General features: G+C 40.5%; 1 protein-coding gene across 1 annotated transcript in view; it reads right to left on the bottom strand.

The window, feature by feature from the left end:
* Positions 1 to 233: 233 nt before the first annotated feature.
* Positions 234 to 27,556, bottom strand: part of plxna4 (plexin A4) — a 230,127-nt gene continuing 202,804 nt past the window's right edge. Inside the window, exons 23-32 of the mRNA XM_007564425.2 lie at positions 24,655 to 24,721; positions 23,798 to 23,944; positions 23,179 to 23,338; positions 19,145 to 19,248; positions 16,810 to 16,909; positions 14,696 to 14,886; positions 9,761 to 9,930; positions 5,627 to 5,839; positions 4,243 to 4,393; positions 234 to 2,827 (exon numbers count right to left, since the gene is read on the bottom strand). Of these exons, the coding sequence (XP_007564487.1) occupies positions 2,732 to 2,827; positions 4,243 to 4,393; positions 5,627 to 5,839; positions 9,761 to 9,930; positions 14,696 to 14,886; positions 16,810 to 16,909; positions 19,145 to 19,248; positions 23,179 to 23,338; positions 23,798 to 23,944; positions 24,655 to 24,721 (1,399 nt within the window). The 3' untranslated portion in view covers positions 234 to 2,731. The remainder of the gene's footprint in view (positions 2,828 to 4,242; positions 4,394 to 5,626; positions 5,840 to 9,760; positions 9,931 to 14,695; positions 14,887 to 16,809; positions 16,910 to 19,144; positions 19,249 to 23,178; positions 23,339 to 23,797; positions 23,945 to 24,654; positions 24,722 to 27,556) is intronic.

Below are 27,556 nucleotides of genomic sequence, written 5' to 3'. Positions count from 1 at the left end.
GAGCCTTTTTGAAATGGTGACGCTGACCCGCTTATCGCTAAGAAAAGATGATCTACAGCTGGAGATGTCAACATGGTAGTTTTATTGGATTTCAAAAGGTTTGGGGTCTAGTGAGCAACGTTTACTGTACTTCCAACACAAGTATTTGATGACCGTTCAAGTTTTACAAAAACCTGAGATCAGAAATTGGAAAACTTGGGGCAAAATATATCTAGCCAAAATATATTTTCTTTTTAATGAAGCAATGCCTGTTGGTTTTCATCAGTGACTTTCTTTTGTGCTCTTGATGCGTTTCCTTTCTGTCCAAGCTCAACAAATGGGTGGTAAAATAATTGACTGCAGGGTTTGTATGTTTTCTCACCCAAAATCCGAACCACACAGGAGGCACTGAGGGCCTGTAACGAAGGACATGGTAGACCTAAATCTCCCAAGTAGTTGCAGGAGTATATGAATATCTTTGAGCAAGGCATTTCCATTTCATACCATCCAAATAGGTCAACATGCAAAGGTAAATATCTGTAATATTTAGCAACTACCACTTCACAAAAACTGTGTGTGTGAAACTCTGCAGGAGGCCAAACGCGATAAAGGTTCCACCTTAAACAACAGTTTTTCTTATATGAACAGTCCACTTTTTCCCCATCTCGGTTCTTCCAAGCAAAAGAAAGAATAAAGAACACATCCACATCATCATTGCAAGGCTTAGTTTTCTTGTTTTTCACTTTTTTTTCTCTTTAAAATAAGTTTCTTAAATGGTTTACGTTTTACATGCGCTTAAAAAGCCAATAAAGGACCCAAGGTGGACCTAGGGCAGTCTTCACACATTCACATCACCACATGGGGCACGTTGTCAAGGCAAAAGAAAGGGCAGAGGTCAAACGGTACGGAGGGCGCCTCCATCGTCACTTTCAGTCACTCGTTCACTCCCGTGGTGCCGGCGTACATCCGACAAGTCGTAACTACTCTTCACGTCTGTGATGCTGACAGAATTTTGTTTCTTTTTCTTTGAGGCTTGGAGAAGGCCGCCCCCTGTCACCACTGAGGACAACTACACTGATACAGAAAGAGTGCCTCAAGAAATTGGAGTTTTGCCATATGCAGCTAGCTACCATCTCCAATGCTTGTGCAAAACAGATAAGCTGTTAATCGAGGAGCCAGACAAAAAAAAAAAAGGGCAGCTGGTGTGCCGAGAGACCGGGGAGGATCGGATCACGTCGCCCACGGAGCCTCTCACCTCGACACACTGAGGTCAGAGAAAATCACACAGGCTTCTTACAGTTCCAGTCACAATGTTTGTTTGTTTTTTTGTTGTTTTTTTTGTCAGTTCCTCAGTGGCACTTTATAAATACATTTTTGACCGTTTTTTGAAAATTTCAAGCTCCTTTGGTTTTTGGCTGACCAGCAAAGTCCATCTTGTTTCATTTCCCTCCCCCACCCCCACATGAAAGTCTTAAATAATAACATCCTCGAAAAGACGTGCTACTCAGACAACAAAGCCCCTTCAGGTAGCAGTCAGCCATCTCTGGCTACACTGTGTTCAGTCATTCTTACCCCGTGCATCTCAGTCAGCTTCTCCCTTTAGCTCCTTAGGGTTGTTGTGGATGTCTGGGCAGCTGCTGATTTAGTTTTTATTTTTTCCTCTTGTGTATTTTTGTGTGTGCTTTGATGGACCGTTGGAAGAGGCTGCTCCTGGTGTTTGTCTTCCAGAGTTGGTTGTGTGCTTTTTAATCAGAGGATCCAACTTGGGTGGGGCTCTAGTATTTGATCTAATAGCTTTAATTTGCAGTAGCCATGGAAGCAGAAATCATGAGCTTTTTTTTTTATTTTATTTTTAATTTTTAATTTCTTGAAAGTACGCTAGGCAGGTAAAAAGGTGTGAAAGGTACAACAAGCTAAAGGCTGAGGATGCTCTGCTTTGTTTCAGGGAGGAAAAGTTCAGGGAGCGATATTCCCTCCCCGCACCCCATCAGTCTTGTCCTTAGATACAACCCGAGCTACATTTAAAGAACACAAAAACATTCTAGGTTTGCCTGGATTTGACCCAGATTTCACGGATATGTATGCTTTGCTTGAAGGTACAGTGTAAACTTGGCAAACCCATTCTTGCATTCATTTTCTCCAGAGGTGTTCATTTGGCTTGCAGTCGTTGCTCTCGATGTTTCCGCTTGGTGCCGTATGTCGAATCTAGAACTACGTTAAACAGAACTCTAGATGATTTTTTTTAATTTTTATCTTAACTATCCTATTTTTAAAAGTTCCAACATATGGACACCCCCACGTTGGTAGTTTCCAAAGATTTACTATCAGTGTAAATTCTTGAAGGCAACATAAATTTATTTTTTTTTCTTTTAATCCAGCAGGGGGAGGGATGCCAATATGGCTGGCTCTCAAGTAATCCCCCCAAAGAAGCTCCCCCCTGTGTGATGAAGCTAAGGGACGTCCCACATTGCACTGCAGGAGACGTTGACCTCAGCCGCGCAACACCCCTCGTGAATATTCAGGTAAACTAGTCTATGCAGCTGTGTTGATGAGGAAAACAAAATATCTCTCAGGGAGGAGGGAAGCAGAAAAACGGTCGAGGAAGAAGTAATCTCTGAAAAGCCGAGGGTGGAAGTCAGATGATGGGAGGGGGGGTAAAAAAAAAACAAAAAACATGGGGACAGGTCTTCGCTCAGGCACAGCTCGGTTTCTGACGGGGTCTCTTCCCAGTGCACCCTGGGAAGTGCGGTCCTCAGCTCTCCAGACTCATGAAGGCCACCACCTGCTCCAGCTTGAAGGCCAGTCTCTGTTTCCTGGCTGCGTCATCCTGCTCCAGCGAACACACAATCTGTTTGCAGGACAGGGAGGCAAACGTAGAACATTTATTAATAAAAATCTTCAATTACAGTATGTAAAGGGATACCTTCTCAATATTAACTTCTAGTTACTTTAGTAATACAGACAAGTAGTACTATTGAACTGCACCAAAATTATGTATACAAGTACAGATTCCCTTAGAGAAAGCAGACAATTTTGACTTAATTGCCTTTCCGATAAATACATTCATCTAACACAATCTGTTTGGCCTCCAACACTAGTCCTTTAGAATCACTGTTTTGCAACTTACTTCAAACCATTTAAGTGTAAGCAGTTGAGAAACAATACATATCACTGTGATGTTAAATGTTTTTAATCCATATTTTCTCATTTATTTCAGAAAATGAAGCTGCTCAATGGTGCAAATCCCAGAAGTACGGAAGAGATTTGGGGCCACCGGAAAAAAAAACAATTCTGACTTTAAACTCAGAATTCTGAGAATAAAGTCAGAATTCTGACTTATGCCGTGGTATGCCAGTATACCACAGTATACTGTTTCATAACATGGTATACTGTTTCATACCACGGTAGACCGTTTTATACCGTGGTATAAGATTTCATACCGTGGTATAAAACGGTATACTGTTTCATACCACGATATAAACGTGGTATACTGTGGTATACCATGGTATACCGTTTTATACCGTGGTATGAAACAGTATACCACGGTATGCTGTTTTATACAATGGTATACTGTTATACCACGGTATAAAATAGTATACCGTTTCATACCGTGGTATACTGTGGTATGAAACAGTATACCACGGTATACTGTTTTATACCACGGTATGAAACAGTTTACCGTGGTATACCGTTTCATACCACGGTATGAAACGGTATACCGTTTTATACCGTGGTATGCTGTTTCATACCACATTATACCAGTATACCACGGTATGAAACAGTATAGCGTGGTATGAAACAGTATACCACGGTATGCTGTTTTATACAATGGTATACTGTTATACCACGGTATACCACGGTATGAAACAGTATACCCGTGGTATGCCGTTTTATACCGTGGTATACTGGTATACCGTGGTATGAAACAGCATACCACGGTATAAAACGGTATACCGTGGTATGCTGTTTCATACCACATTATACCAGTATACCACGGTATGAAACAGTATACCACGGTATGCTGTTTTATACAATGGTATACTGTTATACTGTTTCATACCGTGGTATACGGTTTTATACCACGGTATAAAACAGCATACCGTGGTATAAAACTGTATACCACGGTATAAAATTAAACTTTCCTGATGTAATATTCCGTCACCAACCAACACTACAGCAAAGGATTGACATGTTTTCAGTCTGTTGTAAAATCTACATAAGGTATAAGTTTCATTTCCAGAAAAAGAGCGTTCTTCGACTTACCTCCTCAGTGTACTTTCCCACGTACGAATAAATCTCACTGAGAGAACTCATAGTGTTGAACTCATTCATGTGCATCCGTGACTGTTCCGCCAAGTAGGCATTCATGTCCTGGTCACTGATTGCTGGCATCTTGCTAATGTCTGAGTAGTACCTGTTGAGAGACAAGAAGGTATATAACTGACAGGGAAAACTTTTCTTTTTTTTTTTAGGAAAAGGTGTTAAGTTTTTAGCTCATGCATATTTTATAGAAACCACGTGTGTTTTGTAGTAATGTGACTGAGGATGCTGCACTGCCTCAGATTTCAGCACCACAACAGTAGACATGCACACATGGTCCATTAAGTTAAAGGCAATCAGTCAGTGTCAGCAACAGCTGTGTTTCCCATATCAGCTATGTTAATTAAAACAGCTTATTAACATATTAAATTCCTGTAGCTGCAGCCACTGGAGAACAGGCCTGCTGGAGAGCTAAATAATTTTAGGAGTGTGTGTGTGCGAGAGAGAGTATCTGCACCAAACTGAGCAAAGGAAGAGGCAGGTGGGGTGTTGGTCATAGAGGTCATGCTCACATCAACACCTGCTCAGCGTTGGAAGGCAGTGATGGTGAGCTCCTAGCAGGGCATTGTTAGTGCAAAAAAAATCAGGTGTGTTTATTTCTAGCCTGGAAGTGAACTATTTTCTCACAAACGTCTGTGCTACATTCACAATTCCTCCAACTATCCTCTCATTAACACCTTTTAAAACTGCTTGACCTGAAAATGCCCTTCGGTGGACTAAAAAAGTTTAATCTACAACAATTATCAGCATAATATGAAAGGCCGTGTCACAAAATGTAAACTTTAAAGTCAGTTGCATGTAAATTGTGGCTTGAAAAGAAATCGACAGCTAACATGTGAGCCTTTAAAATATTTCTGAATGTTAATGTTACAGGGCCTAAGCAAAGCATTTACACCCCAGATACATGTACGTTCAGTGTTGATGCAAAGAAAACGTAATTGGCCTTTAACTTGAAGATCCTCAGTGGCTTAAAATGCAACTTTTTGGTTATTGTTCAGATTTAGGGTCTATCTAGCCATTACAGATACTGCAAACCAATTTACTGTGTCTTATCTTTTATTCAGGATTTAATTGGTGATAAAGAATAAAGACTGTGAAGCCTTAATTTTAACATTACCACATTCTGCTCTCTTTCTCCCCTCACATGTGCTTCTGCACCGTCCCAACCAACCGACTTTCCCTGTGCTGCAGCTCTCTTGCCCAAGGCGCTCCCATCCATCCTCGCTGTGTTGTAATTTGGATGGGGTTTCACAGCTCATAGATCAGTGCTACAGCCACATAGCTAATCTAAGTTCTCTCTCCTTCCATCCATCCTCTAAGTGCTCACCTCTCCACCCAGCTCTTGTAGCTGGGGATGTCCTTGGCATAAAGCAGCTTGTTGGATGGTGAGTCTTTCCCAAGGCGGTGTTCTGAGGTGGAGCAGGAGTCCATGAAGGTCTGGGCCACCACGGACAAACAGGCATCCGTGATGCTGCTCTTGTGGATGTCAAACACAAACTGGGGGTTCTTGATCACATTCACCCAGAAGCGCAGAGGTAGGCTGAAAAAGGGTGAGCAAGAGAGTTTAGTGGTGAACTATTACTGCTATACATCCTTTTTACAAATTGGATTAATGGAGGATTCTTAGCTTACATACCACTTTACAACCTGACAAAAAATGCTAAGTGTACATTTTATAGATATTGTAGCGCGTAAGAGATCGTTTTCATTTTCTTCTGTTTTTAAAAGCACTTTTTGACAAAAATTACTTGTAACAATCCCTCTCCTATAAGCAGGACATCTTTTAGCTTAATCGCAACATTTGTTTTGACTGCAGCTAATCTTTAAACACGTATCAGTATTTTGACTTCTGTTCCATCCAACAGATGTGTAGTATTATCTCTACCATCAGACTGTAGCCTCAGAATAAGGCTTTGACATTTATATTACTGTAGTGCATCACCAGTTAAACATGGACAAAGAAAAATCTAATTTCTGTTTTTTACAGTTTTGTTTTTTCCACATATTCCTTAATTTTAGAAAACATTGACATTATGTTAATCTAGCTATTCAAACACAGAAAACAAAGCAAACCAACACTGAAATGCTTTAAGATCAAGTCTAAATGTTATTTTGAAATTTGCCACAGTGAGCTAGTCAATAGGCATGAACATATTATTTGCCAGAGGGGTTGAAGATTCAATCATGTTGCAAAGCTAGTACACAGTTGCTGTTGTTGCTCCTGTATGTGCCTAATTCAATAAAGGCTTTATCTTTAAAACCAGGTGGTGGCCGGTCCTCATTTTCTCAAACAGTGTCCAGCAGTCTTCACTTGAGGCCGCACTGACACAATTCATATTGGCTTATTTGTGCAAGTGGGTCCTATTTTTGTGCCTGTCCAGAATGATAAAAATATACAAGTCTTTTTTATTTGCCGAGCTTGTTTCTGCCAAAATAAATAGATACGGGGCCAGCTTTATCTGGGGGCTGCTGTGAAAGAAGCTCGGGTGGTATTAACAAAGAGCTGTGTGGATCACTGTAGCTTTACTATTCTAGTTATAAGCTTTTTAGGTGATATGAGGGGGAAAAAATCAATCAGGATAGACAGCATATTCTATCCAATACAAGTGTTTCAGTGGCACAATAATAAGGGATAAGGGAAAAATAACCATTAAAAAAAGGAAATCATTTAAAATACCAGCAGAACACTAGTGATAAGTATGTATTTTGGCCCAAAAGCAATTCAGATGTACATTCTAACAAAAGAGGATTTGGTATTGGAAAAGATCTCTGTATTATGGCTGCAAAATTAATCTAAGCAAAGAATCTAGTGGGATTAGATGCAGGGATCAAAGGGATATTAACAACACTGCTGTTCTGCAGTGATCATTGGCAATCTGCTCTTTCAATAGGGCAGTGGTTGCCACAATGATGAAGTCCCCCATGCAAATTTTGTAATTTTGTCTTTTTTAAAATTTCCATTATAATTCTTGTGCATCACCAACTAAAAATTAGCAAAGCGTGTAAATTTGGCAGCTGGCTCATGCTGTGTATATGAATGATGTTTTTTGATCAGGAGTTTTGGTCGGGGATTAGGGGTAAATATCATCTGCCAAGATCAAGGGCATTGCTTATCCAGGAGGAATTATGCTGGGTGGTGCATGAAACCATGGGAAAATTAAAAGAAAAGACCCTTTTCTACTGATTCATGACTACAAAGGCCAGCTAATGGGGCCTTTTAGGCAAAGTTTCCTTATTTGGTTTAATGGGCAGTCTAACTTTTCATCAGTTTAAAGAAACTACTGATGCTCAGACTCCTTTTTTACATAATCAGCAACAAAATCACAGTGATACATACAAAAGACATGTATTGTAATATCTATATCGCAAAGAACTCCTTGGACTTCAGTAAATATTAGCTAATTGTATAAGTAACATTCATATAGGCTCTTTATTGAAGCAATATACTTGTTGATGCTTCCTGGTTAATGTAACATGGGTATAAGTTACATGGTAATTCTACACTGAATAGTTCAAATGCATTGTTACAACACCCAGGTAAATGACCGTCATATACATACTGAGGGTACATAATCTTCTCGCAGGAAGTTTAAAACCCAGTTTCTTTATAGAATCATTTAAATTTGCTCGAAGTGCATCAATAGTGAGGGTAATTACCATCAACAAGCAAACGGTTGGATATGTAGGCATTACAATGTAGCCAGGAAAGTGACGAGCTTTATAAACACAATCTAGTGGGCTTTGCTCCAAAAAGGACTTCAATAAGCCAATATGCAAATTTTGACGAGAATGGCACATTAATTATGACTAGAACATGCACTAATCTGTATCTCTATCCTAACAGGGCTGTTTATAGTCTGAGTAGGGAGGTGCTGCAGTAGCACTGAGAACAGATGATCCACATCTATGTGACAGTTCTGCACAGTAATTAAATTTCCTTCTCTTCCTCTACACGAAAAACACACTGTGGCAATCGACGGGCAGGCAAAAAAACAGAAGAGAGAAGATGTGAGCAGACACCGACACGCTGCCATTAATCCAAAGGATACCATCTGGAGAGGCTGCTAGAGCCAGTGATTCCACTATGTAGAGACTTATTGCAAAAAATAAATCCGCAGCTGAACTCAACACAATGCAGAAGAAAACGACTGAGCATTTATGTTATTTAAAGCTTCTGCAGAAATTAAAGGTATCCAAGTTGGTTTCAGAGGGTTTGAAACTTGAACAGAAGAAGCAAAGGGAAACCGGAACGGCTTTCGCTTTTGACAGCTTGCAGAACAAACTGAAGAAACATTCAGATTTTTCAGTGCAAACTATGTTATTTGAAACCTAGCGCTATAGTAACACCATTAAGAACCACATGAAAATGACAGAGGAGCCAAATGGTAGGCGGGGGGATAATTTAAGGGCAGGGCTGTACTGTGATACTTGGCGGGTGGGGACGGGGGGTAAATGGGACTTTGGGGGGTTGCATTGGGGTGCAAAAGCTTTCACTGCAGCTGAGGTTAATGGTGTGTATGATGACAATGAGAATGGGGGGACTTAATGGGATGGGGGCTCAGCTTGGAGGAGATGCTTGCATCATTATTCTCTACTCTTGGCCTTTTGTCACAGCTAATATTCCAGCTTAAACTTATGCATATTCACACATACTACAGCTACAACTGGCTCAGTCGCAGCAGTTTTTGACAGTTCCCTATGATAGATAGAGGCCATTAAGAAAATAATGCTACCAAACCTGTTCTGCTGTCAGAAAATACTTAAAACCTCCAAACTATCCCATGACATGACACTAGAAACACCAAAATTAAAATGAAAAGCAAACACTTCCTCCCTCCATCTTGAATTGTCCTTCTGAGCCTCACTCTGTGCTATGCATGCTGGGATCGTGACAGAGGCCAGAAGGCTAACGAGTTATTAGTGTATTTAACTCCCATTGCATCCACTTCCTCTTCATCACTTTTTCATTTCTCTTCGGCTCCCATTCTAGTTTCCGGCTGGTTATTTAACTTCGACCAGGCTTCATAAAGTGGTTTCACAGAGGTCAACGTGGCCTAAATTAATAAGCGGATATTAATTTAGAGGTGTACTCATGCACCTGGAAGTGCACATTTGTCACTATGGAGATTTCCACAGTGACGAGCGTTATTTTGGCCCAGTAACCCATGATGATAATGGAGAGTCTTGGCAGCCAATTGGATTAGCCTCTTGTGAATGGCTTTAACGAAGATTACACACCCCTGTGGCTAATGGGTATTAGGAAGGGAAGAAGCACATGGAGGAACTTGGCAGTGACAAGACACTGCTGTGGTATATGTGCCAAAATGCACAAGAGGCCTTGAAAGAAGCCAGACTGCAGCACAAATGAGCAAGTAACTTTCTACCAAAGAAACCACACCCCGATGCGTCAACAACTTTGTGTTCACAAGTAGCAAATATTGCCGATTTGATTTGAACTCACCAGTTGCTCTTCCATGTATGTCGCACATGCGGGTCGTGGATGCTGTGTTTGTCCGCCTGCTCGTCCAGGAAGTCAAACATGTATTTAATTGCCAGTGGCAGGGCGCTGCCCCGGTGGGCGGTGCTGAAGATGGTTTCAAACAGGTCGTCGACAAACTTCTGTAATGTACCCTGCGGGTCAGAGAGAACAGACGTCCAAGTGTGTCGTGTGGAAGGGCACAGTTCCAAGCGAAGATGCTCTTACCCTTGGAACTTTTTCCGCATTTATCACATTACATTCATAAAGTAGTTCTCAAATGAAAAAGGAAAGAAAAGTTATGATGGTTTAGCAGTTTTTACAAATAGAAATTGGAAAAAAACAAATAGTTGTCATCGCTTTTTACTCTGTTGATACCCATAACTAAAATTAGCACTACCAGTTGCCATCCTAAACTGAGACGACGTGTTGCAGGACGGCCCTTTACTTTGTCCAGCGTCGTGTAATATCTACCAGGTTTCATCCGATGGATGGTGCATTTACCGTTTTCCTGCAAAATGCTGTTTCCTCAACATGGATTGAATTGGTCATTGGACTTATTTGCTTTTTTCTCTAGACTTTATCCACTTTACCCCCATCTCATGTAACCCTTGTACTTATTGATACCATTCACCGTTATTCCCCAACAACGTCCGTTGTGTGTATACTAAGTAAACACATAGGTGAATTCAGTTTAGTAATTAGGCGACTTCTAAAGGGAGACTGGATTTTAAGGATTGTCAAATATAGATGCTTGCCATGCATTAGAGATTTTCTTTATGTTAAAACCATGCATGTATTCCCAGTCATGCCCAAGTTTATCAAAGTTTATGAATACTTAAGGTACAGTAGACTCTAATCCCATAGTTAAGGATTGACAGTTTTTTTCTTATACGTTTTATGATATACTAAGAATGTCCAATGAGAAGTTACTATAAACTTAATATTTTTTCCAATCATATTCTGAGTTGTGCCATGCATTTTCATGTAGTCCTTTCATTCCGATGTTTGTGTATGTGACTCTCATATCTTGCAGACCCGACCCCTAAATCTGCTTGCAGCTTTGATGGAAGAAATTGTTATTTCACAGCTGACTTTCAATAATATCTGGGAACAGAAGGTGCATCTCCTAAGCCTCTTTGTGCTGCCGGATTAGCTCCCACACTGCACCATTGACCTTAATTTGATTTAATGTTGGCGACTTTAAGGAGGAGGAGGAGGAGATGAGAGGAGAGACACACAGAGTGAAAGAATCTAATCCTCTTGTAAAGAACAAGTTGATGGGATGCAGGGGAGAAAGTGGAAGCACGGGAGGGAAATGAAAACGGCAGGTTTCCTATCAGAAAACGAGGCCATCGAGTGTGGCAGTTGAGGTGTGTACAGGCGCAGGCAAATAAAAATCCAATTTGGCAGAAGCAGATGACCAAATGAAAGTCAAGAGATGTAAAAGAGAGTCGGAGGAGGGAATCCTGTTAGTCCAACAATTGCGGCTATAATTTTAATGCAGCCAGAATTCCCAACGGCTTCCGATTTCTCTATGAAGATGAGATCATGTACATCTTTATTAGGCCAGCATGTTTCTGAGTGGCGAGGGAATACCTAATGTGTGTGTGTGTGTGTGGCAGGGTTCCGTAGCTGTGTTGCACCTAAAATATTGGAGATCGCAGATGTTTTTTTTTTTCTTTCAAGTCATTATCCTGAAGACCTAAAAGCTTCAGTGATCAATCCTCTTTAAGAAAAATCAACTTTGAAAGCATTAATAAATTACAAGCAAATAACCAATGTTTTTGCGAAGGTCATTGACATTTGGCAGTCTTTAAGAAAATGTACTCCTTTTTGATTAAAAAAAAAACATTTATTGTAAAAGCCAGGCAGGTTTTTGCTCATATAACATCAAAGGTTTTTAATCACTAAAGAAATTAATCAAGAACGTCAGTTTTTGTTTTACTAGGTCTTACAGTTGATCATAACCACCTGATTGACAAATTGAATAGCAGATACTCAATTTGTTAATTACAAAGTTGACTCAGGTTTACTCAACCTACTGCAGGACTACTCAAAATCTTTGTTCTCAGGCCACTTTTATTCAAATTGATATGATATTCCTTGCCTGAAATATCTATGACCTACAACTTTACAGTACCACTTGACCAATAAGGTTAAAGGACAGACGTCTTTGTTTTTGTTCCCCAAAAAAATATGGTTAGAGATGCAAAACTGATTGATTGTTCTGTGGTTAAGGATCACAAAGCAAATAAAAAAAATAATGAAAAATCTCCAGTCATCATGGACTCAAATGTTCTTTCAAAGAATCCCACTGAAGTATGTCACAAATGCAATTTTCTATCATAGCAAAAAATGCCAGAATATATATATATATATTTAAAAAGGGACTCATAGCCACCTATTATAATGGAGTCTATGTATATAAATATATACAGGTTAAAAAAAACAATAGCTGCAGCTCATTCAAGAGTTACCGTTTCAAAAAAATAAATAAAAGGAAAGACTGATCAGGGATTTGGACACAGAGAGCACAGCACAGAAGAACAAGAGGAGGGAATAAGAAAAGGAAGGTAGGAGACAGAGGGAAGGGCGGGATACTCCAAGGAAGAAATAGTAAAAGGTAAGATACACAGGAAAAAAGAGGAAAGGAATGAAAAACAGAGGAAAAACACTCAGAAAGGACAGAAGGAAAAGATGAAAGCACACAAAGAGGAGGACACTTTCTGTAGTCAGACTTAATTTGTAGTATTAAGTCTGACTACAAATATTTTTCATGCCTAATTTTTGTCTTTTTCTAATTCTTTTGGGAGCTGGGAAATGCTTCAATTAAATTCCAGCGTTTTCCAAGCTGCTTTGGAACCTTGTGGGCACACAAGTGCTCAACCTGTAACACCGTCCGTCATCTTCTATCTCGAAGGCTGCTCTGGTATCGACCCTGTCGTCGTCACAGGGTTCTGTGGAGCTGGTTACTGCCAAAACACCCCCACCCCACAGCCATCCACCCTGTTATTAGACTGCACTCTAAACACAACGTGTCATCTGGATGTTTTGATGTCGTTCAACAATGAAATGCAAGGAAAGCAAACAATCAGAACGCTGGAGGGAAGAGGAGCCCCACCACTCACCTGTGTGAAAGTGAGAAAACGCACCCTTTCCCTGTGCCACTAAATAAAACACCTGCTGCACCCCCCCACCCTCACTCCAAAGCCTCGCCGGTGAAGCTAATACGAGAGGCATGAGCCATGTTGCCAGGGAGAGGTATTTACTGGCAAGGCAAGAGGCAAACGCAGTCAATTACACCGCCTGTCTGCCTAATCATTTCTCACCAAGAAAGATGGCCAGCCAACATAGACTGGTTATTTCACAAAAACAATCCATTTTTAAAGACGATGCTCTGTCAACAGCCAGAAGCTTCCCTTTCTCTGCACCTCAGAGTGGGATAACAGCAGGGAAACAAAGCGACTCGCTGAGGCTGTGAGCCGACATGACTGCATGTGTGAAGGTGTGTGGAGGGCTGAGCAGTACATGTCATGGTGACAGCTGCTGCAGCTCCCCGGCTTCCTTTTAGTCTCCAATCACCAGTTTGTTTATTAGTTTCTCTCATATGCTGGTTATTATGTTCTCTGTTACAGTCACTGTTACACACCTCCTACCCTGCTAATTGAATACCTGATTCTGCCAACACATCTGCATGGTAGCTATCCCCCCAGAGAACATGTGTACTACATTTAAACATATTCTCCTGTTTTTTTTATTACCTTGACATTTCCTCGTCAAAGTGAAGTCTGTCTCACAAAGGGCTGTCTACTTGCTGTGTCGGCCTGACTTTATCGGTTTCGATAAGTTTAGCCTATTATCATGAGCTCCGGTTAAGGGGAGAGGTTTAAATTTGACACCTGGTGTCTGTGCTTGAAACTCTCAAAGTAAGAGAGGCAGTAGCTCCTGAGAGGCCTTGTTGTGATGACTGAGTCTCTCTCGCACAAGCTTTTTTAAACATTTTGACGTAAAATAATACCAAACCGTGACACAGACAGAGTGACACGACATACATAATTTGTAAGCACAGTAGGAAAATATTGTACTTTGTTTTCATAAAGTGCCTTGAGATGACATGTTGTGAATTGGCGCTATTATAAATACATAGAATTGACATACATTGTGGTTGGCTAAAATTGCAAACCACTTAAAAAAAACAAAAAAAACAATGTGAAATTGTTCTGATTGAAGCAATTTCAGCCTGAACATTTCCAGAGCGTAGCCACCCTTTTCTTTTTACTGCCTCAGTATGTCTGGCTCCATCTTTCTAATAATGTTAGTCAAATGAAAAAGAAAAAAAAAAGTGCTTTAAGAGCAGATTGTGATTTACATTCAGCTCTAGGATCAAAGTCACACTTCCCTCTAAACCAAATTAACTATTTTCCTTCCCATCTTAGAGGCTATTGTCCAAGGGCACATTCAAAGTGTCTCATTTTTTATCACCAGTTCTGTTTGGCCATATCATTTTTGTAACATTCACAAGCTTTGGAGCCTTTTTTTTCCCCTTCTTCTTCTTTAGACTTTTTGATATGCTGCATTCTGTGGAACGGTAATGAAAGAAGCAAATAAACAGAAATATCTATTTTCCTTCTCTCACCTGAGGGGGTAGAGAATACATTTGAATAATATTTTCCACAGAGATGATTCATCCCGAGCAATCATGAATATTTAAATAAAGTGAGGCTTTTCTGAGTCGTCATAACACCGCGTATAAGGGTTATAGTGACCGGTCACGCTTTCGCTTGCTCAACTGCTTCCAAGACATTAAATGATGCCACACTATGCTCAGATCCCAATAAGAATATGTGTAGATAAATATCAACAAGAAAACAATTAAAGGGGATTTTTTTTTTTTTTCCTTCAGCAGGTTTCTCTCACCTTCGTTGCCAGAAGTCGTGTCAGGTAGATCTCGGAGACCATCTTGCTGCCACGGTCGCCTTCTTTCTGGTCTCCGTGCTCGTGGTTCTTAACCAGATGCCAGACCTTCACCCCACTCTCCAGGTCGGGAGTGATCATAGGGGTGCGGGAGCGCATGCTGTCCGGGCTTCCAGTGTACTTAATCATGTTCTCTGTGGAGAAAAATGTTTACTTCAAGCTGGTGGGAATCACAAGGGCAAAGACCATTCATTGCTGTTTTCTTTCCATTTATTCAGATTTCTATGAATATACAGTAGGAGTAAGTCTATATACTCGTCCAGATTCTAACCAAAGACTTCAATAATTTTCCCTTTTTTTCCCCCCCCAATTACAAGAATGAAAAAGAAACAGCTGGAAAACAGACTAAAATAAGCAGCTGTAACCTAAATGTCACGACGGAGCAGGGCTTTGGCTCAAGGCCTCATTTCACAGGTCCGTGTTCTCGCCTTTGAAACTTTCAGAAAGTCCGCATGGTTAATTTTTCACAGCATCTCCTTCAGTTGACAAGACATTATATCGGCAGCTGACAGGAAATCGAACAGGTGTCAGACGAGATGAAATATGTATGGCCCACCCAGCGGTCGGCGTGGCGATGACATTTCCAAACACATGGCTCAATGAATGTTTACACAGTGTGAAAAAAAATTGATCAGTGGGTGCGGTCTGTGGGGAGAAGTGTAAAAAAAAAGTGATTTTCACAGTGCCAGAAATCAATCAATCTGTCCAGAGAAGAAAGTGCAAGCAGAGTATGAAGGAGAGAGTTAAAAAAGAAAAGATGGATATGGGGGGAGTGTGTTTGGTATCGATTACTGAAACTGAATGAATGATCAATTGCAAATGTTTTTGTCTCTTAAGGGAGACTTCAGTGAGCGTCAGCTAATTGCTGTTTTTTTTTTCTTTGTGGGGACTTAACTTCACTCTGCTGCATCAATCCGTTAGTGCCGTAGGGCAACACAGGTCAGAACTGTGACCTTTAGGATTTAACACAAGTGTGGTTTCTAGACAATGCTGTGCCAAAGCAGAACAGGCCATTATGTAAAGAGCAGAAAAGAAGTCATGGTGTTTGCATACACGTTGAAACTTGTACCAAAAGGTTCCTCCTCTGAACTCTCTCTGCCTCATCTCCATGTTTGTTATTTGCCAGTTGCACTCAGGAGGAGTTCAAAGTCTCTCCTCAAGTACCACACCAGTCATGTAGTCATTTATATTTCGAGTCAGTCCCATTAAAATAGTAGAAGGAAATATCACCAGCTTCCTTCCTCTCTCGTGTGTCGGAGCACTCATGTCCTATCTGGTGTCATTAGGTAGTAGGGAGGTGAGGCTTGGACCGTATGGAAATGAGGCAATGCTAATGTTGTGGCGTTGGCATTTGAAGTGCCTGAAGTGTTTGTGACCAGTAAAGCTAGCCCTTTGATCAGCATCTAACTTGATGGTTCGGCAGGCTCAAGGAGACGTGGAGCAGACGGGCAGGCGGAGGATACATTGGCACATGGAGGGATGAGAGGACACTCTTCTATGTCTCAAGAGGCCTGAACAAGTGAAAGGAGAAGGTCTATTTGGTCTCTTCATATTTTAGAAATCCTTTCAACTACTCTAATACGCGGCTCGTCTTTCTTGCTCTGACGAGCACACGTTTACCCCCTGGAGGATACGTGTGTATATATGATGCACTTCTTCTTAAACTTTTGCACATTTTGTCAAGTTACAGACATAAACGGTTTATTTAGTTGAGACTTTTTTCTTTTTTTTTTAGAACAAATCATCACAAACTTGCATAATTGCGATGAAGACAGAAAGTAACGCATAGCTTTCCCTATTTCTTATAATTAAAACATAACATTTTTCTTTGGATTTAGTTCTGGACATTGAATTGGACATAAAGATGTTTTGATCCAAACCGTCACATTATGTCTCTCTCCACGTATTTCTCCCAAATTCTTTTAAAGCTGTGTATCCCCCCTCCACCCCCTGCCCCATTTCACAATGATGCAGTGTATTATGATACAAATTATATACATTTATGTTATTATGCATTTAAAAATAAAACGTAAAGATATGCAGCGACAGATTCTCACCGTATTTACTTGCAGACGTTCTGGACACTGTGGAGTTATTTACCGAGTTGTAAGCTGTGACCTGCTTGGGAACCAGGGCCATCACAGCATTATCAGGTACCTGGAAAACAGACGCACGCATCATGAAATGACTCCTCAAACACAAAACTGTTTGTTTTGAGGTTTTCATTTTAGCAGACTTCTAACACAAGCAGCCAGAAGTGTACATCATTGTGTTGGTGTAATTTCCCCTATTCCCTTTCATCTCTTCTGGTTTCGTGTGAGTAAACACAGAATGTGTTATTACCCTTATGCGCGGCGCTCAGCCCACACATCCCCGCGATGAATGATGGGGGGGGGAGTGAGGGTTTAACAGAGCATTGCGGAGGCCTGTGTGAGAGGGGACGTCCCACAGTCTCCATTTAATAATACATTTTCTCCAAGGTGGTGTGTTCATGGATATGTAAAGAAACAAGGAGTGTAAATGAATAAAAAAAATTTAAAAAAAAGTCAATCTGCCTCTCCGACAACCAGTCAGCCAAACTGGATTCAATTAATACAGCTGGGATGGGGACTTTTTCAGCCACACACACACAAAGAATGCCTCCTTTTTGCATAATCAGGCTATGCTTTGGGGTTAATTGAAGTGATCTTTATCGGTGTGTGGGTGGATTGGACAAGCAGGAGTTAGTCTGCATGTATATATATATACATATGTGCATGTGCGAGCTAAGGCTTTATTAAGATTGTGTCATTATTTCACCCCATCTCTCAATCTGCTCCTTATGCATAATATGTTTATATCATTTGTAAGCAGGAGGCCCACAGGGCAGATTCTGATTTTCCTTTGTGAGGAGCCCAACAACCCTCCAAGAAACTCAAGTACTCGCCCTCATCGCTGCTCTTATATACTGAATCGATATGCAATGAGCAGGGGGACCATAATGAAATGTGACAGAGAGGAGTGGCATTTGAGGAAATAACATTTGGGGAGTAAAAGACAGAATACTGAGCACCGTTTCCCCAAAGAAAGAAGACGGCAATGTGTTGTAATGGACAGATTTATTCTGCCGGTGGTTACGTGTGGTTCCACCAATCAAACTCTTTCCTTAGCAACTGAAGGTTGCGTGAGGTCAGAAGATTATTTTTGCAAATTTCCAATCAAAGCCGATTAACAAAGAATCCCATAGCGATAGTGATTCTGATCAGTAACTATGTACTGTCTGCTTCCTGCTTTGAGGTTTGAACTCTACAAAGACGCAGTTGAATTGTCGTGAACGTTTAATGTTTGATACTTTTTTTTTCCTCTTTGCTTTGCCTCCTTATAATTTTTTGAGTGGTTCTGAGTGTTTTTCAGGGGTTTTTTTTTTATGTCCGTCAAGGAGAAGTTGCCCTTTTTCTCAGCCTGAAAAAAAAAAAGAATTAACTTCTGTCTTCATTATCTTATCTCCGATTCAAATCAGCTCTCTAATCCATTCCACCCACGCTTCATACTCCCAGACTGTTGACACTTGCTGCTGCTGACATTTAATTTAGGCACCACGCAATTTGCACTTTGGAGGAGACAGTCACTACTTGCCTAGCTGCTTGAATTATTAGCACCATATTGGTGAGGCAGGTCCATTTTCCTTTGTTTTTGCTACATGGACACTTAATCTTCATATAACAAAAGGTAAAATGCTTTAAAAGACTTCAATATCAGCTGTCTTGTTATTCAGTAAATTAATTACAAAGTCTGAAATGCTTTCATTTGAAAACAGCCACAGCCATAAGATAGTATTTTTGATTGTAACAAGCTTGACACCTTTGGTATCTCTATAGTCTGCATTAACGTGGTTCAGTTGTGAAAGGTTGATAGATCATAGCTGATTTGAGGACTTTTCAAACTCATCCCTCTCTTTTTAATATAGAATCAAAATTAATTCGGAAAATCCTTTTAGTAGGCTCACGAGAAAATCCAACTGTTTATAGATTTTAGACTTTATTCACTGCTATTTGGATGCTGAGTCTTACAGCACAGACGTAGTAACTATAGAGTACAATCAACATGAAAACCGATTTGTTTTTCTGTACCTCTTTTTTCCCCTCAATTATAAGTAAATAAACAGTATTAGTTTTATTATTATTTAATGTGTGATTTGTAATCTTTCAAATTTAATGCGTATTCTGAATAAATAATCACGAGAAATAAAAAAACAAACATGTTTAGAAGCTCGACAGGGGTTTCTTTAAAAAAAAAAAAAAAGTACCTTCAAAGAAAATTATAATTTTCCAACAAACTGTCATCTTTACAACTGATTTACTCAGTATTTTATTTTTTTTTTATGTTGAATGCTTTAGTATATGGACAGCGTACCTGATAGTGGAACAGCATGTTGAGTCTCTTCCAGTCGCCTTCAATCTTCGTGGTTATGTCCTCATCCTGTAGGATCATGCGTTGTCCTCTCCCCTGGCGCCACTCTGCAAAGGAACAGGAAATAAAAAAAACACTGACCCCATTTTCCAAATACCCTCACTTCGCTGACAGTAAAGACTTTCTTTTTTTTTTGTCTGTTGGGGGGGATTTGGTTTTAATCTCCCCTCTCTCCATCTGTCAAGATATCACCAAATCTTAACATGTTGTTTGATAAACTGGGCCGCCTTTGGGACGAGGAGGAGGGAATTTTGGCGCTTGTACCAATGCCTGACTTTTGCTTTTGGGAATAGCTAGCACTTTTCAACCACAACAACTAAAAAATGAAATCCTAAAGGAGATGTTCAACAGTGGCAATCAATATTTGGAGGCAGAGTGCTAAAAGGGAATGATGATGTATCTCTTGGTTAAAAAAAGTTTTGTTTTTACCAGTTTATACCACAGGTAACTTTGTAGACTATTTTTTTGTTTTGGAAATATTTTATTATTGTCTCAAAAGCAACACTGGGATTTGCTTGGAATATGATCCAGAGGGGTTTTACAAAGATAACACACTGAAAACAAGGCAAACGCTGAGCTGAAGTTTCTTGTTTGGTAGAAGACTAACATGGGGACGAGGTCAGACTGGGGCAAACCAGGTCAAAGAAAATAAAATCTTTGAATGTTTTGGAAAGAATCTTCAGCCTAGCACTGCTTTAGTAATGCTGAGGTTTTTCTTTTGAATTTTTATCGAGTTAATTGGAATGTTTTTGAAGGGCAATTAAACTTTTATCACCTAAAGTGTGCCAATTATTTAGCTCCCACATGTCCACGATGTAACATTTCGGTTCTTTTGGGAAAACAGTAGAAGGTGATGGATGCAACCTTCCCGTTGGTACCGCATCAGCACAAAACTAACGGCAGCTTTGATCAAATACTGCAGCGACATTATTTGAGAGGGAAGCGAACAGCCATATTGGAAACAGGCAGCTGACTCTTCTGTTCTGTTTTTAGGCATCAAGAGTTTTCTGAACATATAATTCTGTCTGTGCCACTTGCCGAGTTTCCTCACTTGCGTCGGCCATTGTCATCTGCTATTCTGATCACAAACAGGAAAAACAAAGCGGCAATCACGGTGCTGCCTGATGAGGCCTGTCTTTGGAGGATCCACCAGAGTTGTGTTCGCATCTGAAGAATCTGCAGGAAATAAAGATTCTCCTGTTGTTTTTGTCTGCGCAGTACATCTTTCTATAAAGATGCAAATGAGCTCCGGTCTCTAGTCAAGGCTCAGTAAACAAATGAAGAGGCTCAGAGCGAAAGGAATGGCAGGAAAGATTTAATAATAACGATAAACACAGGGTAAAACCAGTGCAAACTGAGATCCCCCCTTGTTCCCAAATCTGGTGGTTTCTAATCAGTCTAATCAGAAGGAGTCAGTGTATGTTTGTGCGAGCAAACAAAGCCAAGGAAATGAGGGCTTTGGCAAGAAGAGATGGCAGGTCTTACTTTGATTTACATAAATCCATAACATATTTGCAACAAGGTGCATAAATACAGTATCTTGCAAAAGTATTAATTCTCCTTGAACTTCAGTGTATTTTATTGGGATATTATCAGACAGATCAACACAATTTGGTTTATAGTTGTGAAGTAGAAAAAGAAGCTTAAAGCTATGTTATGTGTGGAGTCCAGTCCTTAAGGGCATGTGTTTCCAGTGGGTTTTTTTTTAAATACCAGTTTCTGTTTTAACACAAAAATAGTTCAATTTGGTCTTAGTTCCTCAATCACCCACCACCGCATGTCTGCTGTGTCCCCAAAATGGCTTCTGGTGAAATTGAAACAAGTCTTGTCATGTCTTTCTTTTTGTCCCTCTCATATCCAGACAAGATTTGCACGAGTAAGCCTCGTCTAATTCACAGATTCCTCCATCCAAGCTGTGATTCTTTACCACTGAGTTGCCATGGGCTTCTTAACTTCTCTCTCCTCGGTAGGTTTGGCTATAGTCTCAGTTTAGTAATAGACTGAGATATTAAAGATATTAAAGTTTTGGTTTATAACCCAAACCTGCCTTAAACCTGCCACATCCCTGATGTGTTTAGTGAGTTACTTTGTCTCCATGATGCTGAGTATTCTCTTATTATTCTTCACCAAACCTCTGACATGCCTTCAAAGGACACGTTGGACTATTTTTATAGGATTATTAGTATAACGAGGATTGGATTCACATTAATATCCCACTTTTACACTTTTTTTTTTTTTTACAAACATATTCCAAAGCAAGCATTCTTCTGCACACTACATAAAATGGTGCATCACATAAAATCCACTGAAATAACATGACATTTGAGATTATTAGGGTTTGTAAGGTGACGGGTTGAAAGGTAGAAAAACAGTCGTATTTGGTGTCCTTAGGAATAAACGACAATGGTATTCGGAGGACATTTGTAGCTTGTCGCACAGTAGAATTAAAGACAGCACTCAGGAGAACAATACTCTAGGTCAATTTGTCTCAAGACACGGATGCCACAAATCCCATTACCCTTTTTAGCCACTGTGATCAGTCTGTCTGTCTGTCAGGGAGAGTTGGAGATGTTTAGCTCGGTGCTACATGTTTACCAGTTATTTTCTGAAACATAGTATTTAAAAAAAAGAAAAAAAAAAGATCCTAATTACATTCACAAATTAAAATCCTACAGCCATGTGTGCTCTGAGAGCATAATGGATTCATGATAAAAAAAACAAAAAAACAACTTTCCTCCACTCTCGGTCGACATGTTGGATATATTCTTTGAGTGTAGGATGATGTAAAAAAAAAAAATCATTCATACGTTCTCCAGTGAGCTTGCTCAAATGCAGACAAATAGACCATAGAGAGGGTGGCCCAAATTCCTCATTCCCTTTAACAACAACACAATAAGAGAACCACGTCTCCTTCCCAAGGGGGTCCATCAAGTTTTTTTTTTTTTTTAAGAGTGTCATCAAAAGGATGAACCAGTTTTTCCACTTAGCTGTCTCTCAGACAGAATCCCCACGGTATGCACTCAGCCCATCTTTGATTTGAGATTGGAAAAAAATATATAAATATTTGGCAATATCAAGCCATGAAAAGCAAAATCTTTCCTGATGAGACGGTCTGTAGGTATTAGTAGGGCAGGACACAGCACTGCAGTATCATTAATAAATAGCAACCAGTTAAAACAGCTGATTACGTGAGATACTAAAACATCTTTTTCACATTGTCAGAAACATCTATTTATAAAGAGAGAAGGCAGATTTTAAAGAAAGTAATAATTGCCTCGAGCGATTTAGCGATCAATCATCTGGCTCAACCAGTGACGGAAGCGTACCTTAATTTCTGCACTACTAAATGAATATGAGCTGCACTCACTAACTTTGAAAAGAAAAAAAAAAAGTATATGTACAGGCCTCACTTGTCAATAATCAGCAGGTGTCCATGTTGTAAAATAACACATTTATTGAAATGTGTATAATTTTTCCAAACAGTTCCTGTAGCACAGCCACTTAAAAAAAAAAAAAAATAGAGCAGCCTACCAAGAAATGCTATTGATTGCCATCTTCACCTTCCTCCTGCGCTAAAACCACTAAAGTCGTCTTCCTCATTGTCAGAATTCAACAGCCTGACACGCTTCCTCAGCCTCTCTTTTGTCGCCGCTCTCAGTGTCACTTTCGTCTCGCTCTTAAGCTTGTGCTGTCCTCTTCATCACAGCACAGTCAAAGCCTTTCCAAAGTCATTGGTACAAATCAATATATTAACTGCATCAGTGTTCAAAGCTTGTGAATAAAACTATCAGTTAAGATTCTGGAAATTGTGACAGATTGAAAGTTTTGGTCTGGTAACAGACCTTTTTTTTTTTTTAGATATTAGAACCGTTACAACCAAGATATCACCAATCTTAAAGAATAAAAGGAAAACACAGTACTTTTGTTTGTACTTCTCAGAAAGGGTTTCTAAAAGTCATTAAACCTAGGATTCTTACCCAGGTCCATATCTGAGGCCTTTATGCGGTGTGAATACGGGACGTTCTTGTAGATGGCATCCAGGATTTTCTCCTTCACCTGACTTATTGTGTCACAGTTTAGGACCTTCACTTGGATCTCTGGACTTTTCTCATTCTCTGGATGTATGCAGTTGACCACCTGGAGCAAAAACATGAATGAAATTGACGCGTTGCAAGAAATGTATGTGGAGCCACCGATTCTAAACCCCGATCCCGAGAGACAAACCAAAGGAACATGAACAAAACCAGAAACCTGGGGTACCACAGCTGATAGCCACTAGTCACAGTAGAGAGGACTAAAACAGAGATTTAGCTAATGACTAAGAGGATACAGAAGGGGAAATCTTAGTTGTTTCTCAGCTTGTGTGCAGTCATACATGCACTGAAACCCAGCCTTTTCTTGACAGCTCTTGCCACTAGTGAGGTCACCACTCTAGTGCCCCCTGCGCATGTCAAGCGTGAAAACAACAACTTCTGTGTCCCTTTGCAGATCTCACAACCGACCACCCATGACCACCCTATTCACTCTTCCTGTCCCTGAAAGCATATTAAGCATCTCCCCTTAGCCCCAGTACTCCAGGGCAGGTGAATCCCTTACCAGTGTCTTGTAGTCAATCTGTTGTCTGATGAGCTTGTCTTCGCTGAGCGAGTAGCGAGCCTCTCCTGTGATGGAGTCAATGGGGCCTTTCTCCATCTGCTGCTTGATGGCACAGAAGAGGGAAAAGAGGGGCTCGCCTGCACACTCCTGCAACAACATTTGGACAAATGCGTTTCACAGAAGCGGTATAGCTCAGAGAGCTATTTATGGGCTCACTTTTCTAGGAACAAAATGTTAAACTAAATGTTCAGAACAATGTAGTAGCTTTTTGTCAATGTTTCTAGTCCTTCTTTTCTCCGGTATTCAGTAAAACACAGAGATTCCCCAACACTAGATGATTTAAAACAGAAATGTTCACAAAAGACAGACTCTTGTTGCAAACAATCATTTGAATCAAAACGCTGCAGTTCCTCAGTCAGAAGTGGTTGCGCAATTACAAACCTTTTCGTTTCTCATTGCCATAAAATGAACAAGAGCACAGAAATCATACAGCTGGAGGTAAACTACGCTAACAATGTGTTAGCATGGCTTGAGCTATTTTCCAAAAAAAATAATCAGTTTCTAGACATGCTTCCCCTGATATTCCCGTTGATATAAAGACAACTAATTGAAAATGCACACACCACACTTTTTAGATATTTATCTGTTAGGAAACAGGAAAAGCAGGGCTCATTTTCCTTCTAATTTGTGATGGTCTATCAGATAAAGACCCGATAAAATATGCTGGATTTTTTTTTACCGCAACTTCATAAAATCCCAGGGACACAAAAAATTATTACTTTGCAAAAACAAACACAAAAAAGCACTGTGTGCTGCATAAATTTGTTGAAGTTGAGGATAAAGAAAAGTTACTGCACCTTTAGAAATTTGTAGAGAAGGAACGTAAACCAGTTGGTCAGCATTTTCTCTGCAACAGACTCTGTCCTGCAAACAAGCACAAAGTACATGCTGAGATTTGATCCCTGCACTGGCATCATAAATATTCGACATTAGTGTCAAATTTTCTTCAAATAAAAGTGGCGGCAGCTGTTAATGAATAGGCTTTCACTGGACAAATGCATCTGTAAGGACATGAACGGCGAGAGCGTTTGCACACGCTATACGATGGCCTTTCAGACAATCTTTCGGCCGCCTTTTATGCTCAGGCACGCCGAGGGCAGCTCGTGTACAAGCGGCGGGGATTTTAATATGAGGCGAAGCAATTAAAAGCCTTTATTTGATCCCGGTGGATTGATGTTGTTAGGGGCCGCAGTGGCTCTGTAATAACACTGGCCTCATTATCAAGCGCTCCCTCGCCTATTCACTGGACTAACACTCGATCCGGGCACAATAGAAAGTGAATGAATACATCTGCCTCTCCTTCTCCGCCTGGCATCCATGCTCCACTGGTGGGGCAAAAGTAATGTGTGTGTGTGTGCACGTGCATTGACCTGGGCCAACAGTGTGATTGATCTCGTGTGAATGACTAATATGCATGCATAATAACAACAGCGGTGGTGGCAGGAGGCGAAAAGGAGCGGGTAGGATCGGATATCCTTTGACAGCAACCCTCGTGGTTAGCAGCGGGAGTATGTGGGCAATAATAAACACACACCCCTGCCCCTGCTCTAAATGAGAGACTACCGTAGACATCAATATTTCAGGATTAGTGTCCATTGTGCCCATTTGTGTGTTCAGTTTTTGTCCTTAGTGAGTCGGCTGCCACCTGCAGCCCTCCCTCCCTTCACCATTCAGTCTGCCTCGTAAAAAAAAAAGAAGAAAAAAAAAAGGCCTCCACGCTGCAGCGCGAGGGGGGGGGAGCGTAATGTGCCAGTGGGGTAGTCTGGTACCCCCCACCAGAGCTGGCACAACACCTGGAGGGGATTAACTTCCTGCTTCTCACTGTGCCTCCACTTTTTATTCAGCCCGTCCCGCCCTTTCCTCCATCCACAGATCCAAGGGTCAACAAGGTCACTTTTCATCTTTTCTTTCATGTGTCCTTGCTGACTTCCTCCCTCCCTCATTTCCATTTGGCTGCCCTATTCTGGATCATGTAATCGCGCACACTTCCAAATCCTCTCCATTTTCACAATTGTAGCCCGTCTGGGATGAAAGAGGCATGGGAAAAAAAGAGGAGGTGCATAGGGAAGGAAGGAAGGAAGGAAGGAAGGAGCAGTAAAAGGGTAAAAGAAGAGAATGAAGAACAAATAGCTTGGCTGAGTCTCAGACCCACATTTCTTTTTCTTTAACTTCCTTTTACTTAGCCACTTCCAATGGACATTGTGTGTTTTCTGTTTTGCCTTTGTGCCCAGACAAGTGTGTGGCAGCTTGAAGGCTTGTGTGCAAAAAGCACAAATTAATCCCACTGCGTACGTATCCAAAAATTAGCCCCTGTGCTCACTACTCTTTATCACGCGTGCGTGCGTGTGTGTGTGTGTGTGTGTGTGTGTGTGTGTGTGCGAATGGCAGCGGGTGCCAGCCCAGCAGTAATAAGAAGTCTTGGCGCACTCCCACCATTTAGCTTATGCTCATTCTCACTCGCAGCACTCTCTATTGGGAGCCGTGATGAAAATCAGCACTGTGATGGATCTGCTCAACATCTAACGCTTGTGTCTGGTATTACACCGTTTTAAAACAATCTTCATCCCAACCTCTCCTCAGCTAACAATCCAAACACAGCAACCTATGTTTTGGGTTAATCTTTTGAAATTCGCCGTGCCTCGTTGGCATGGCCAGGCGTTTGCCCACTTGGCGGTCAATCAGACGGGCCGGTGGATGCTTGAAAGGATCTAGGACCCAGGAGCCATGGGAGTTTTTAGGTATCCCTGATTAAAGAGGGACAGTGGGGGGATCAGACAGCAAAAATTTAAAAGATAGCACCCGTCCTCCTGTGTTTTTTTTTTTGTGGTAAAATAATACAACATGATCTAAATTATTTTACTCTCACATAAAAAGTGTCAATTATTTTTGCTATTGCTAAAGTTACACCATACTGTTATCTAACGGTTCAAATATTCCTGGATATTCTGTTTCTTTTTTGTTTTTTCCCCCAACATGCTGATGCAAATGACACGGCATATGTCACTGAATAAATAACATTAAATAATATTTTATAGTAACCTAAAGCGAATCCGTATATGTATTGGATGTAAAAGAGAACATAGATGAATTTTAAATAGACATTCACTGTGTAGGAAAAAAAAAAAGATTTATAATTTTCAAAATTATGTTTTCTTATTTCTAAGAGTCACAGATGGAACACTGTATGGATATGCAATTAGTTTATTTTTTGTTATTTCGATTTTGAGATAGCAAAAATATAGAATGAATAATTATATTTATTATTGTTAATTAGTAGGGTAGTCGCTCTGCATTCAGCCGCTTAACAGACATCTTGTTTATAGCTTACCGAGTGTCGTTTTGAAGCAGCAGTACTGCAATAAAAGTGATTGGTGGTGATAATTAGACCATGTATTTTCCAACAGGAAACATTGCCAAGCCGTTAAGATTTTTCTTTCACACGAACCAGGAAAATCTGTAGCTCCCCTTTTTCAGCCAGCTGGCCCGCAGTGCCCAACGACAGATGGGGTTGAGACGCTGCTGCGTCATGAGATGCTGCATAGAGTAGGAGATGACTGTCAATTTTCCTGCATCTCTTTAAAAGAACGCAAAAACCACAAGAACAGATCGTCCAATTTTTATTATTATTTTTTAAATAAAGTACTGAAAGCCTTGGTAGATCAGTGTATACCAGTGACACACCAAACTAAAAATATTTAA

The sequence above is a fragment of the Poecilia formosa genome, unplaced genomic scaffold (genome assembly GCF_000485575.1).
Source record: "Poecilia formosa unplaced genomic scaffold, Poecilia_formosa-5.1.2 Scaffold159, whole genome shotgun sequence".
In the NCBI taxonomy this organism is placed as follows: Eukaryota; Metazoa; Chordata; class Actinopteri; order Cyprinodontiformes; family Poeciliidae; genus Poecilia; species Poecilia formosa.
This window is presented reverse-complemented; position numbering and strand designations above follow the sequence as displayed.